This window comes from Saccopteryx leptura, chromosome 2 (genome assembly GCF_036850995.1).
Source record: "Saccopteryx leptura isolate mSacLep1 chromosome 2, mSacLep1_pri_phased_curated, whole genome shotgun sequence".
NCBI classification, from domain to species: domain Eukaryota; kingdom Metazoa; phylum Chordata; class Mammalia; order Chiroptera; family Emballonuridae; genus Saccopteryx; species Saccopteryx leptura.
Window position 1 is genome coordinate 151,275,158 of NC_089504.1, and position 15,162 is coordinate 151,290,319.

At 40.7% G+C, this 15,162-nt stretch overlaps 1 protein-coding gene across 1 annotated transcript in view; it reads left to right on the forward strand.

The window, feature by feature from the left end:
- Positions 1-9,769: 9,769 nt before the first annotated feature.
- The window catches only part of CAND1 (cullin associated and neddylation dissociated 1), a 66,799-nt gene continuing 61,406 nt past the window's right edge, over positions 9,770-15,162 (forward strand). Inside the window, exon 1 of the mRNA XM_066369065.1 lies at positions 9,770-10,277. Coding sequence (XP_066225162.1) covers positions 10,210-10,277 — 68 coding nt within the window. The 5' untranslated portion in view covers positions 9,770-10,209. The remainder of the gene's footprint in view (positions 10,278-15,162) is intronic.

Genomic DNA, 15,162 nt, shown 5'->3' on the forward strand with positions numbered 1-15,162 from the left:
CATCAAGCACACTAAAAGGGATTTTTCATCCATTATATAGTTTAATTCTCACATAAATTCTAGGAGGGAGATATCATTATTCCCAATATGATATTTTAGATGAAAGAAGGGGAGATAGTGAGACAGACTCCTGCATGTGCCCCCACCGGGATCCACCCAGCAATTCCCATCTGGGGCTGATGCTTGAATCAACCAATCTATCCTCAACACCCAGGGCCATGCTGGAACCAGTCAAGCCCTGGCTGTGGGAGGGAAAGAGGGAGAGAAGGTAGAGAAGGAGAAGGAGGGATAGAGAAGCAGATTATTGCTTCTTATGTATGCCCTGATCTGGAATCAAACCTGGAACATCCATATGCTGGCTGATGCTCTGTCCACCGAGCATCCTGGCCAGTGCCACTTACCAAGTGATTTTAAATGAAGTATTAGCACATACACATTTTTATTTGTCCTAAATATAGTATCACTAGTTTCTAAAAATTGTTATTAAGACTGTAGATATATATAGGAAATATATACTCTCTTTTATACAATTACTGTTTCCTCCTTTCTAGTTAATATCTCTTGCTCTACAATAGCAACAATTTTGAGTTATTCTTTTTATGTCTTAGATCAAGTACTCCCTTTTGAGGAAAATTCATGAAAGAATACTAGAAGTTACTTTGACACTGTATCCTAAGTTTGTTTTTAGCTAACTTGGTTTCCATTTTTATAATCATTTTGGCATCTTTATTGAGCTGTAAATGATATCAAATAAACAGTACATATTTAAAGTGTACACACTGATGAGTTGTGACACATGTATACACTTGTAAAGTCATTACCACAATTAAAATAACAAATATTTCCATCAATTCCAAAACTGTCTTGTCTCCACTCTCATTCCTCTGCATCACTGATCTGCTTTGCATCCCTACAGATTAGTTGGCTATTTCTAAAATTATATATAAATAAACTCACAGCTTTTGTACTTTTTCTTCCTCTGATTTCTTTCACTTCTATAATGATTTTGAGTCACTCATGCTATGTGTATCAATGGTTCTCTCCTCTTTAGGAAGTATTCCGTTCTATGGATACATCACAATTTGTTTATCTGTTCATCTATTGGGGACATTAGGATAATTTCCAGTTTGGCTCTACTACAAATAAATGCAATATGAATATTTATATTCTTTGTCTTTGAGTAGACAAAGGTTTTAATTTCATTGGGATAGACTTAGAAACAGAATGGTTGGAATATGGTAGATGTACATTTAGTTTTGTTTTTTTTTTCTCAAAGACAGAGAGACAGAGAGAGGGATAGAAAGGGACAGACAGGAACGGAGAGAGATAAGAGGCATTAATCATCAGTTTTTCATTGCGACACCTTAGTTGTTCATTGATTGCTTTCTCATATGTGCCTTGACCGTGGGGCTAACGCAGACCGAGTAACCCCTTGCTCAAGCCAGAGACCTTGGGTCCAAGCTGGTGAACTTTGCTCAAACCAGATGAGCCCACGCTCAATCTGGCAACTGTGGAGTCTTGAACCTGGGTCCTCCGCATCCCAGTCCGACACTCTATCCACTGTGCCACCGCTTGGTCAGGCTGTATATTTAGCTTTTTAAGACCGTTTTCCACCAGTAATGTTGCTCCACATCCTCACCAATACTTACTATAATCAGTCTTTTTCATTTTAACTCTTCTAATAAATCTGTAGTGTTGTCTCGCTATAGCTTTAATTTTTCTTTCCCTGATACTAACGATATTTAGCACCTTTTCATGTGCTTGTCATCCTGTAGCTTCTTTGGTGAAGTGTTTGGTCAAATATTGTGCCCATGTTAAAATAAGAAGTTCTGTTTTATTATAACTGAGTTCTATGAGTTTTGAATACAAGTCCTTTGTCAAATATAAATACATGTTCTGCAGATACTTTTTTTCTGTTTTAAGCCTTGGTTGTACTGTTAAAAGTAACAGTTTGCTCCAATCAGTAAACATTTTCTTCTAAACCAATTCTAGATTGTGACATAGCTTAATTGTTAATAACTACATACTTTTTAACAAAGCTCTTGTTAAAAATCAATGAAAAATTTTTATTGTATTTACCTTAAAATACAGAGTTTACTTAAATTTTAAACTTTGATTATAGAGAAATGTTTGTATTTTCCAAAGTTAGGAAAAAAGTAAAAACACATATTTCATCTAATGAGCAATTCTTTTCCAGAATGTTTAAACACTTCACCTATTTGTAAAGTAATAATGATGGACTGATTCCATTGCATGAATATCTATTGTTGAAAGAATATCAGCACCATTTCATTAAGCTTATTTTCACTAAAATTACTATCTCTTTTACTCATTTTACTGTAAATTTTTTTCTTTGTTTTTCTAGCTCCAGCTTTTCAAGGGGAGACCCATTATCTGTGCTCATTGTACTTTAAATAAAATAGAAAATCCCCACTCCTATGAGCTCATTTGTCTTTAATTACTTTTCCACACTTTTTTCAAAAATGAAAACTTATACCTGGTATCAAGCATATACCTTTCTAAGCAATGGGACAAGACATCATCAGCACAACTATATTTGAGGTAAAATGCAGCATTTGCTAGTTCTGATTCTTTCTTCTGCATTCTTCTGTCAAAACTGATAACCAGGCCCTGGCCGGTTGGCTCAGTGGTAGAGTGTCGGCCTGGCGTGCAGGGGTCCTGGGTTCGATTCCCGGCCAGGGCACACAGGAGAAGCGCCCATCTGCTTCTCCACCCCTCCCCCTCTCCTTCCTCTCTGTCTCTCTCTTCCCCTCCCGCAGCCAAGGCTCCATTGGAGCAAAGATGGCCCTGGCGCTGGGGATGGCTCTTTGGCCTCTGCCCCAAGCGCTGGGGTGGCTCTGGTGGCAACAGAGCGACGCCCCGGAGGGGCAGAGCATCGCCCCCTGGTGGGCGTGCCGGGTGGATCCTGGTAGGGCACATGCGGGAGTCTGTCTGACTGTCTCTCCCATTTCCAGCTTCAGAAAAATACAAAAACAACAACAACAAAAAAAAACAAAAAACTGATAACCAGCTTTTACATTTATAAAGTTATGTTTTTAGTTGCTTGAAAATCATGGACAATAGTCTTATAAATTTATATCAGAAAATTGTAATTTTTAAATGCCAGATAATGGTTAATATTATAAAAGTTAAAAGTAAGAATGAAATGGTAGATATTCTAAAGGCAGTACCTTTGTAACATAAATAATCTTTGTAATTTTCTCTAATATGTTGCAAATGTATTTCTAACTCTAAAAGAATAATCCCTTCACAGAATAACAATAAAGTTTGATTTAGAGTGCCACTAAAAATTAACAAAGAGCTTCTAGCAGTTGTTTAGAAGAGAGTAGATCATAAGAAAAACTCTAGCTTTTGGATGGTTTCCAATTGAATATAAATCTTAAGATTAATTGTATTCAGCATTTACTTTCTTTTGCATCTAAGCTGAATTCAGTATTGACAAATCATCTAAAACAGGAAGCATTTTGTATCTTTCTCTTGCATGCCAAACTGCCTACACTGAAACGCAAATCAGAACTGCCCTTCTCCTCCTCTAGTAACAGATCAGCTTTGACATTCAACCAAGAGTTGTATTTCAGAAATTAATGACTGGTTGAATAAATATAGCTCTATTTTCTTTACTTCCTTTAACTCAAATGACTACAAATGTATAAATTAAGCACAGTCCACATTTACTTGGCAGAAGGCTGTTTTAAAATTAATGTCAAATAAACTCATTTTCTATCAAGACTCCCTTTTCCCATCACCCACGAGCATTCAATGCAGAAAATAAAATAACCAATGTAACAACGATATCCAAATTATGTTTCATGGTACTCTGATCCCTTGAGAGCCTTTTAAAATTTTTCAAATATGTCAAGTAGCAACACAGTAAAAGAAAGGGAAATGAAACACAATTCAGCTCATAGGGATTCTATATGTTCCTCTTGGGGATTGACAAGATAATAGTAGATAAAATGTTCTGAGATGTTTTGCAGTTAGGAAAACTGTTCTAAACTGTTTTTCTTAACTACAACTCTTCCCTTCACCTTCCCCACCCTTCGCAAAAGTGTGTGCTTCTATTGACATTTTATGGAACTAGTGTTTTGAACTAGTACACAGTTTGGGAAATGCTACCATGGAGCCTCCTTGTAATAATAATAAAGAAAGATGGAAATTGATACAAAGCCTCAAGCCTGTTTGGGGAAAATAACCTGGACTCAGTAATATTCCTCTCAAATCACTGGGGAATTGTATGTTACCTACTTAGGCTTCAAAAGCCATAAAAACAACACAGAAAATCTTGTTCTTTGTCATATCACTCCAGACCTTTCCCCTTTCTCTATAAGAGTAATTGTCGCTCTACACTCAGACCTCTTTATTGCCCTTCCACATTCTTAGAGATCTCTTTCTTCACATTCCTTCCATATATGTATAAAATGAGATATTTCCTATTGTCTTAGAAATTCCCAAGATGAAATGTTAGGTATAAAATATCCTGATTTTAAAGAGATCCACCAAGGGGGGCAATCTTACCACGATCCCAACACCTTCCATTCTGTAAGATGACTATAAAGGATTTAAGGAGATAAGTTGACATAGTGTTGCATGCTGAGCCTTTCATTCCGTTCTCACTCTAAAAAACCTCAAATCAACCAAACAAAAACCCCCACCCTTCGGAGGAAATGAGAATTCCTGCATGAAAGGCAGGGCCTAGAAAACTTTGAGGTCTGCCCAAGATGTTATTAAAGGTGAAGAAAAATATTTGACAAGGTATGTTTGGAAGAAGTGATTATTAGAAAAACAAAGTACTGTAATTGTGAAATATTTCATATTAGTAATCCTCAAACTTCAGAATATTCATTCCTTGGTTGGCCGCCTACTGATCTGTGCAAACTGGGGGAGGGAAGAAGAGAAAAGGAGAGAAGTGGCAGGATAGAGGTATTGCAGTGCACAGGCCTGCACACCGTCTATTTAGTGTGGCAAGGGCGCATGAGTTTCCAGCTGGCCCAGTGAATACTCTCTCTGAAATAAGCTTGGCTTGAGCCTTGTTGAAGTATCCCATCTATGAGTACTACCTGCTACCTAGAGAGCTAAGGAGTGTTCAAACATTCTAAGTCATGGAAGCATGCAGGGGAAAAGCCTCTGAGAGACACCTTAAATAAATCACAATTTTTTTAAGATTTTATTTATTGATTTTTTTTTAGAAAAAGGAGGGCAAGAGAGAGAGAGAGAGAGAAAGAGAGAGAGAGAGAAGGGGGAGAAGCAGGAAGCATCAACTCATAGTAGTTGCTTCCTGTATATGCCTTGACCTGGCAAGCCCAGGATTCAAAAGGTGACCTCACTGTTCCAGGTTGATGCTTTATCCACTGCGCCACCACAGGTCAGGTGTCACAATCTTGACCCTCACAAGAGAGAATGTGGAATCGGTCTGACAGATGGCATCTACAGTCAGAGACGTATAACAATAACAATTAAAGAAAGAATATTTGCTTCTTTCCTCTTATCTTTTGTCATCCTCCTTAACCTTATGGTATCTAGAATCAATATAGGATATCAGGATGGACGTTGTACTAAACTAGATTGGACTTTTAAGACTTCAAAGGTAAGTTATGGGTCTGTTCAATATGTCATTGAGTCATGGAAAGTATTCAACAGAGTGTGTTTAAAAAACAAAACAAAGAACATTTCATGCTGGTACCCCACAACTTTATATGATTCAATAAATCAGTGATATAATAATGTTTCTGCTGTTCCCTCTTAATTGATATTTATCTCTAAATACTTAATTCATCCCAGTCTTTATTTAAACACTTTAAAGAAAATTTCAGGATCTATTTTTCATGACAAATATTGAATATAAATATCAATTTATTTTAATTCTATATTTATCTTAATCAACTTTCTCAATTTTGCCTAAAATACCAAGAAGTTGATATAAAATTTAAGGTTTGGTCAACATGAATGCTCCTCAAGAAACACGTCTTGCTCATCTTTGCACCCCCAATATCGCGTGCCTGGCATAGTGTAGGCACAAAATAAATTTTTATGAATTAAGCTAAACTACTAATTGATATTTTAAGAATCTTCAACAGCTTGAACAGCTCCATTTTTTCTTCCTCCTTCAAATTTCTCGTTTGACTTTATGACCACTAACTAGAAAAAAAATTGTTTGAGAAGATAGTCTTATTTACTACATTTGTTTCCTTTTGTATTTAAATTAATGTAGCATTCCTTGAACTGTGGTGGTGCAGTGGATAAAGCATGAACCTGCAATGCTGAAGTCGCCAGTTTGAAACCCCAGGCTTGCCGGGTAGAGGTACATATGAGAAGCAACTATGAGTTGATGCTTCCTGCTTCTCCCCCTGCCTTTCGCTCTCTCTCCCCTCTCTCTAAAATCAATAAAAATCTTTAAAAAGTTATTTTAGCACTTACAGATCCTTAAAGGAAAGTATTTTCCCACTGTTTAGAAACAAGTTATATTGAGTGATATACAAATCAAGTCTCTAAATGGTCAAGAACATAAAATAAAGTACTATTGAGTGCCTATTATGAATTTGGCATGGGCTATTACTTAAAAGAAACATATGTGGTTTAAAGTTGGTGATATGTGCTCTTCAGGAGCTATTGGAGGCTAGCATATAAACACTATGGTCAGGTTCAAGATCTTCTAAAGGAAAATGGGATGTGAAAGGCATTCTAGGTGGGGAGAAGCATTCCAGTGTAAAGGCTTGGAATATAGGGTCTGAAGCAACACTGCCTGGGTTTTTATCTGACTGCAACTTATTTGTGAACTTTAGCAAGTTGCTTAACTTCTCTGTGTCTCTCATACTTAAAATGTGGGTTAAATGAGTTAATGCAGCACCTGATCTATAAGTAAGTGCATATGATGATGATGTACAAACACTTGCAGTTGGTTCTTTGAGAGACTCAACAAAGAAATTGATGGGAGCAATTCCTATATTAGAATAGTGGGAGAAAGGTCAGAAAAGAAAGGAATAGTGACAGAAGAAAGAGACCACTGATTAACAAAACATCTGTATTTTATTTGGCAATAGAGTCACTGATCTTATAAAATCAGTAACTATAAAAACAATGTTTTGGAAAACTGGCTATGTAGAATAGTTTGGGATAGGGGCAAGCAAAAGACTGAGAGAATATACAATGGCCAACTTTTATTAGATATTTAGCATGACCTTTATAAGTATGCAAGAAATATTAGTTATAAACATTATTATTATGTTCCAGACAATGTGCTGAGTACTTTATATGCAATATCTGTTATGGACTGAATTTGTTCCCCCAAAATTCATTTATTGAACCCCTAACCTTCAATGTGAACTTATGTGGAGATTAGACCTTTAAAGAGGTAATTGGGGTTAAATGAGAACACAATTAAGGTTAAATTAGGTTTAAAGGGTGGGGCCCTAATCTAGTAGGACTGGTTTTCTTAAAAGAAGAGAATAAGATACCAGAGGTGAGAACACCACAGAGAAAAGTCTGTGTGAGGACATAATGAGAAGGCAGACACCTGCAAGGCACGGCCTTAGGAGAAACCAACTTTGTTGGCACATTGGTCTTGGACTTCTAGCCACAAGAAGTATGAAAAAATACTCTTTTGTTGTTTAATCACTTAGTCAGTAGCCCAAGCAGACTAAGCTCATTTGACTCTTAAAATAGCTCCATGGAATGATACTCTGAAGGTCATCTGTTACAAAGAAACCCAGGCTGAGCTAAACTGAACTGCATAAGACAGCTAATAAGTGGCAGTAAACAGGATTTATACTCAAGCTGTCTGGAAACTGATAAATGAAAGGATTTAGACACAGTTTGGATTCAGGCTAGAAGAAAGGGTTATCACCAGATGGCAGATTTTAAACCCTAGGGTCTACACAAGATAAATGACTGGATTATTTGTGTGGGATGTGTATAGTTTATATTAATTATTGAGGAAAGTTTGTTCAGAGCAGAAGGGAATTCATTGTGGCTGAAGTGTTCAGGATAACTAATGATGGCTGATGGGTATAGTGAGGAAAGTGATGTGGTACTATTGGGGAGAAAAACAGTGCAAAAGAGAGGTAAACAAGAGAAATAAGGGGAAACGAGTATGGATTAAGTGGTCAGATGACCTCACTGTTTTTTTTTGTTGTTGTTGTTTTGTTTTCTAAGTTCGAAACGGGGAGGCAGTCAGACAGACTCCCGCATGCGCCCGACCGGGATCCACCCGGCACGCCCACCAGGGGGCGATGCTCTGCCCACCAGGGGGCGATGCTCTGCCCCTCTGGGGCGTCGCTCTGCCACAATCAAGAACCATTCTAGCGCCTGAGGCAGAGGCCACAGAGCCATCCTCAGCGCCCAGGCAAACTTTTGCTCCAATGGAACCTCGGCTGTGGGAGGGGGAGAGACAGAGAGGAAGGAGAGGGGGAGGGGTGGAGAAGCAGATGGGCGCTTCTCCTGTGTGCCCTGGCCGGGAATCGAACCCGGGACTCCTGCACGCCAGGCCAACGCTCTACCACTGAGCTAACCGGCCAGGGCCGACCTCACTGGTTTGAACTGTTATTGTGAACAGTGCCTTGCTTTTAGAGGACACTGAATAACATTTGGTGGCTATAGGAAAGAATAGTAGGGAAAGGTCAGATTTACTACTTGGAAGAAAGTAGCTAAAGTTTGTTTTTCTTTTTTTAATAGGAGCAGTAACAGATTGCAATTGAATTTTCCTTGCTGCTTGACTGGGATTTTTTATTTTTATTTTTTGCTTTCAAAAAGGCTTGTAGCTAGTTTTAACTAAGTATATAAAAAACATGGATACTAAAACAAGTGATTTGATATCTAATCTATTATTGCTGCGTGTATATGTCTCGGCTCAGTAAAATACACAGTGGTAGGATTATCAAGTCCACAAAAACTGTCTAGAGAGGGTAGTCATTTAGCTACTCTGACTAAAACCAGTAGGCCCTAAATAAAATAACTAGTCGTTGGCCCATTAATCTTACGACAGTCCTTCTTGCTTTAGGAAGCTGGCTCTTCAACGCTCATGGCCAGCAGATGATCTGCTGTCTTTAAAGGAGGAAGCCACTATCACTCTCAGGGATTAGTGTTAAATCGCTCCTAGGCCTTTCCCAAGAACACCAACTGATCCGCAATGCACCTGCCCAAACCGCAGTAGCCTATCTGCGGACATCCTATCATAACAAAAGCAGAGAGTATCCGAATCAGCTGCAGAAACCAAACACGCAGATATAAAGGTTCTCTTCACCGTAGATGCTTTGCCAGACTGCAAATCCCAACATTCCTTCCTTCCAAGGGAGCCAATAAAGACAATTCCTTCAGCCAATGATATCCTGGTCCTCTGTAAACCCACCCACCCAACTGAATTCTGGGGTTTGTGGTTTTCACGTGGCAACAATATACCATCGTGGTTAAAGGCAATGTAGGCCACGCATCCGATTTGAAAGGAAAGCTGTTTTTAACAATTCTTGAGCTGGTCTGCAGGCTAACCTCTTAAATAGCATTAGGTCCAGTCCTTATACCCCTTAAAAGTCATAAATTTTTTTCTACCATACCAAAAAAAAAAAAAATCAAGTTATTTTCAGATCAAAGCACATTTGTCCCATTCGCACCCCCCCCCCCCCAATCCTTTAACCGTCGCTTTTAAGTCCCGCGAGAACAGCCCGTTTTGCTCGTGGTCTTTCCTCCTGAAGGGCGGGACCCGTGCAGACTGACACAAGCCTCAGCCAACAGGATTGTCCTTTAACTAGCGTCTCTAAGCGTGCGTGGGGAGACCTCCGTGAACCCTGACCTCAGCTTTCCGTTGCGTCCCGCGTCTGCCGCAACTGTCCCCGGAGCGTAGGAGGCGGGTTTTGGCCCTTTGCCCTAGGGAGAGAGTGCGGAGGGAGTGGGAGCGAGACGATCCCCAGTGGAAGTGTCTGGCTCCCGGGAGAGGCCCTGCTGTACTCCTTGCTTCCCATGAGCTCGTTTTTCGGCGAGCAGCGCCGTCGTTAGGGCGGCCTTGTAGCCTCTGCTTTCCCCGGGACAGGCCCACGCCTCGCCGGGGCGGGGGCAACCCGTGGAGGCGCCTCCCTAGTCTGTGTAGGCGTCGCGCTGCGACCCTGGAAGCGGGACCGCCAGGAGCGAGAGGAGGAGCAGCAGCGGCGGCGGCAGCGGACAGCAGCATCAGCAGCGCCGGCGGGCGGGATCAAGGCCGTCAACATGGCGAGCGCCTCGTACCACATTTCCAATCTGCTGGAAAAAATGACATCCAGTGACAAGGACTTCAGGTAAGGCCGGAATTCGACCCTAAACACACCTCGGGGTCCCCCATCCGCGGCGTCGGCCCTCACATAGGCCTTGCCCCACCCCTTTAGCCTTAACCGGCTCCTCCGCTTTCCCGGGGTCCCCGGCCCACCACTTCTGTCCCCGATCCCGGCGCTCCACTTTCCTTTCCCACCGTGCGACCCCCTCCCCCATTCTTCTCCAGGCGGCTGTCTGCCGCTGGCCTCGGCTCCCTTCTGCGTCCGCGAACGTCCCCACCGCGTCTGTGCTACTCTTCCCCGCCTCCCCCCGACATGATTTCCGGGTCCCAGGTGGGGAAAAGGGAGAAGTCACCCACTCTTGTGGAGAAGGGGCTTCTGGGCTTGGGGGATCCGGAGGCCGGGCCTACCCGCCGGCCCACTGGAGGCGCTAGGCCGCCCTGCTTGCTGACCGAGCTGCTGCCCATTCGGGGGCCTCGCTGTCTCCTTTCCCACAACTGGAAGAAGGCCTAGGTGCATTCATTTTGAACAATTTGCTTTTTTTGAGCTCTTCTCGGATTAGGTTGTAAACTTTTTCTTTGGATTATCTCATTCGTGAAAGTGGGAAGAAGGGGGAGGGCAGCCAGGATGGAGGAAACTTGACTCGTAGGGTTTTCCCGCCAGCATCTCTGTCATTTTCCCTTGGCAGGTAAAACCCAAGCAGGAACTTGGGGTTTCAGTTTTATTTTTTTATAACCAGAATATACCCTCAGAAAGTTAAATTGCTCAACATTACACAGAAAAGTAAACCAAGCACAGACGGGTCTTATTGGAAGGAGTAATTTTATAATATGCGGATGGTAAATATGTTAGCAGTGCTGTTCCAGGAGACTTGTACTGCCTGCTCCAGACCTTGGTTACATGTGTGTTGTAGAATTATCTTTTCATGGACTATCTTGGTTCTTTTTTTTATTTTTATTGTTTTGCACTACTGTAATAGTTGCATCCTTTTCTTCCCACCTCCTATCCCATCACAAGCTAAGAAAGCTTTCGATCTAAAAAAGCTTCATGCTTGTTTTGTTGTCTAAGGCGTAGAGGTTGTTTTTGTGTGCATTTTAACGTAATCGTTTTTAAAATAGTTTCTTTTTTTTTTTTTTTGAGAGTGAAGGAGAGAGAGAAGCATCAACTGATTCCACTTAGTTGTGCTATTGATTGCTTCTCATATGTGCCCTGACCGGGGCTCCAACCAGTGACCTAGCGGGTTGAGCTGGTACCCTCTGCATGGAGTCAATACCCTCGGGATTGATTGTGTGCATTTTAAAAGAAAACACAGTTTTCTATTAAAATTGTGGCTGAAGTGCGCATTTATTTATTTTTTTATTTATTTCATTGTATGAATTATATGATTTAACATCTGAAAACGTGTCCAAACCTTATGTAACAAGAAGTAATCTCCCGATTTGTGAAACAAGAACCATGAAAAATGTAGAGCTCGTGTTTCTAATTAAATTTATGTGCTGGCATATAAAAATGTATAAATACAGTGGTAGTTCTATGGTTTCAAAGCCAAATGATTTTCACAAGCATTTGCTACCTAAGATGGTTTTTGTTTTTAGTATTGCCTTTGAAACTTTTAAAATCCATATTGCTAATACTAAAAATTTTACTGTTGTGATTTTGGAGGAGTATATTTTTTTGGAGTATTTTGATATTTTAGATTTGTAGGTAGGGCCAAAATCTATATTATTGGGGGAAATAAGTGTTGTGGGGTTTTTTTTTGTGTTTTTTTTTTTTTTTTAAGCACGATTAGAATGGTTACTTCCATTAGGATCATTGCTTGCTCCCACTACAAGCCATTGAAATTTAAATAAACTTCTGAATGGAACATACCTATATATAACACTGATTTTCAGCTTGTAGAGTGTATGGTGTGATTCCCTTCCTCCCATTTCTGTCCGTTTTTGTAAAAGTGTGAAATTTAATTTTAATTGTGTTCAGTTTCAGTCTAAAGGTAGCACTTTATAATATTACAGTTTGTTCAACTAGTCAGACTTGTGTATGGGTAATATGTTTGGAATAAAGAAATAAAATAATACGACAATATGCATATATGATTATTGAAGCTTTCTTAAATTGCTTATAAATGCAAAAGTATACACATGCTTGGGTTTTTGTTTTTTAAACTATAAGAGAAAAATAATGCTCTGATGTTAAGCTATAGTCAGTGTTGAATTTGATTAAGAGTGTCTTATCAATTTGGTTGGAATAAAAACATTACTTGGAGGATTATTCTCCTAAAAGAGTAATATTGAAATATTTCTAATAGTTGGTGAGTATTGTAGAAGATACTTCTAGGTAGAGATATGTTTAGGAACAGTAAGTGACTTCCAGTAATTTGACATCATTAAGAATTTTTATTGCCTGGCCTTTGGTGGTGCAGTGGATCAAGCATTGAACTGCAATGCTGAGGTCACCAGTTCAAAGCCCAGGGCTTGTGCTCACTTTGGCAGCACATATACAAAGCCCAGGGCTTGCCTGGTCAGGGCATATATGGGAGTTGATGCTTCCTGTTCCTCTCCTCTCCTCTCTCCTCTAAAATGAATAAATAAATAAAAATAAGAATTAAAATTAAAAAAATTGTTAGAGGGCTAAAAGTCCAAAAAAAAAAGAATTTTTATTAACTCCGTTTTAAAGACTTGTGATATGGTCCTGGCCGGTTTGCTCAGTGGTAGAGCGTCGGCCTGGCATGCGGAAGACCCGGGTTCGATTCCCGGCCAGGGCACACAGGAGAGGCGCCCATCTGCCTCTCCGCCCCTCCCCCTCACCTTCCTCTCTGTCTCTCTCTTCCCTTCCCGCAGCCGAAGCTCCATTGGAGCAAAAGATGGCCCGGGCGCTGGGGATGGCTCCTTGGCCTCTGCCCCACGCGCTAGAGTGGCTCTGGTCGCGACAGAGCAACGCCCCGGATGGGCAGAGCATCGCCCCCTGGTGGGCATGCCGGGTGGATCCCGGTCGGGCGCATGCGGGAGTCTGTCTGACTGCCTCCCCGTTTCCAGCTTCAGAAAAATATTAAAAATAATAATAATAATAAAAAATAAAAAATAAAGACTTGTGATACAATCAGGCCATCCAGTTAACAGACAAGTCTGCAACTAAAGCATTATGTATTAATTAAATTGTAGACATTTGAGAGCTCAATTAAAATAGCAGCTCAGTGGTAGAGCGTCGGCCTGGCATACAAGGGGTCCCGGGTTCGATTCCCGGCCAGGGCACACAAGAGAAGCGCCCATCTGCTTCTCTACCCCTCCTCCTCTCCTTCCTCTCTGTCTCTCTCTTTCCCTCCCGCAGTGAGGCTCCATTGGAGCAAAGATGGCCCTGGCGCTGGGGATGGCTCCTTGGCCTCTGCCCCAGGCAGTAGAGTGGCTCTGGTCGCAATAGAGCGACCCCCCAGAGGGGCAGAGCATCGCCCCTGGTGGGCGTGCCGGGTGGATCCCGGTCGGGCGCATGCGGGAGTCTGTCTGACTGTCTCTCCCCGTTTCCAGCTTCGGAAAAATACAAAAAAAAAAAATTGCATTTGAGGTCAAGTAGTTTGAAGATTTTTCTGTATATTTTCAGTGCAGGCATTTACTTGAATACATGTGTTCTACTTAAAAGGACACTTTCTAATTTCTCATTAGAAATGTATTTATTTATTTTGCTGTAAATGTCACAGTTGTTTTGCTATGTTTTCTTGGGGGTTTTTTGTTTTGACAGAGACAGAAACAGAGAGGGACAGACAGGAGGGGGAGAGATGCAAAGCATCAATTCTTTGTTGCAGCTTCTTAGTTGTTCAGTGATTGCTTTCTCATGTGTGCCTTGACGGGAGGGGGGGGGGGTGTTACAGCAGAGTGAGTGACCCCTTGCTCAAGCTAGCGACCTTTAGGCTCAAGCCAGCGATCCCTCACTCAAGCTGGTGAGCCTGTGCTCAAGCCGGATAAGCGTGCGCTCAATGTGGCAACCTCGGTGTTTTGAACCTGGGTCTTCTGTGTCCCCGTCCCACGTTCTGTCCATTGCACCACCACCTGATCAGGCTCTGCTACATGTTTTAAAATACCTAGTGCCAAGGATATTGAGAGGAAAAGACTACTTAACATTATAGCGCATCTAACATGTGCAAACCACTCTCATGATGTGAGTTCTAGTCATGAAGGATTTTTTGTTGTGAAATATGTGAGATCTTGGTCAGGATACTTAATTTGGGATTAAATTTTCATTTGAGAGGCTTGTACATGGATAATTACAAAAGTCACTTATAGGCCTGAAATTTCAGGTTTCTGGGTAACTACATCGTCCATTAATGCAAAGAAAGTAAATAAATGGGTGTAGATTTCAATGTTTTGAAATGTCAGTACTTTAAAAAAATTGTTCTGTAGGACTTAAATAACAGGCTCAATTTATTGGGAGAAAAAACTAATGCTCCTTTTCTTTTGTGTTTAGATTTTTGTATTCTTTGAGGGTGGGGTATTTATTAAGGTTTAGTGACTGTAAATATAATGAAAACTTTAGTGTGCAAGAATCATGTGAATGCTCCACTATGAATATTAATATTGAATATTCAGTGGGTTGAGGTAACAAAGTTCTGCTTTTATTTTTATATACTTTACCCCCAACTAAATTAAAGTATTACAAAGAATCAAGAGCTACAGAAAGAATTTGCCATTATTTTTCTCTCTGTGTACATAATAGTTAATATTAACAGTTAGTGTGGAGTTTATGCATTTAATCCTATTTATTCTTACAACTCTAGTTAAGTGAATATCAACAATCTGTTACAGCTGAGGAAACTGAAATGGTGATGTTACTTGCCCAAGGTCAGTTTGACAGTAGTAGATCTGGACCAGGGGTCCCCAAACTATGGCCTGCGGGCTGCATGCGGCCCCCTGAGGCCATTTATCGA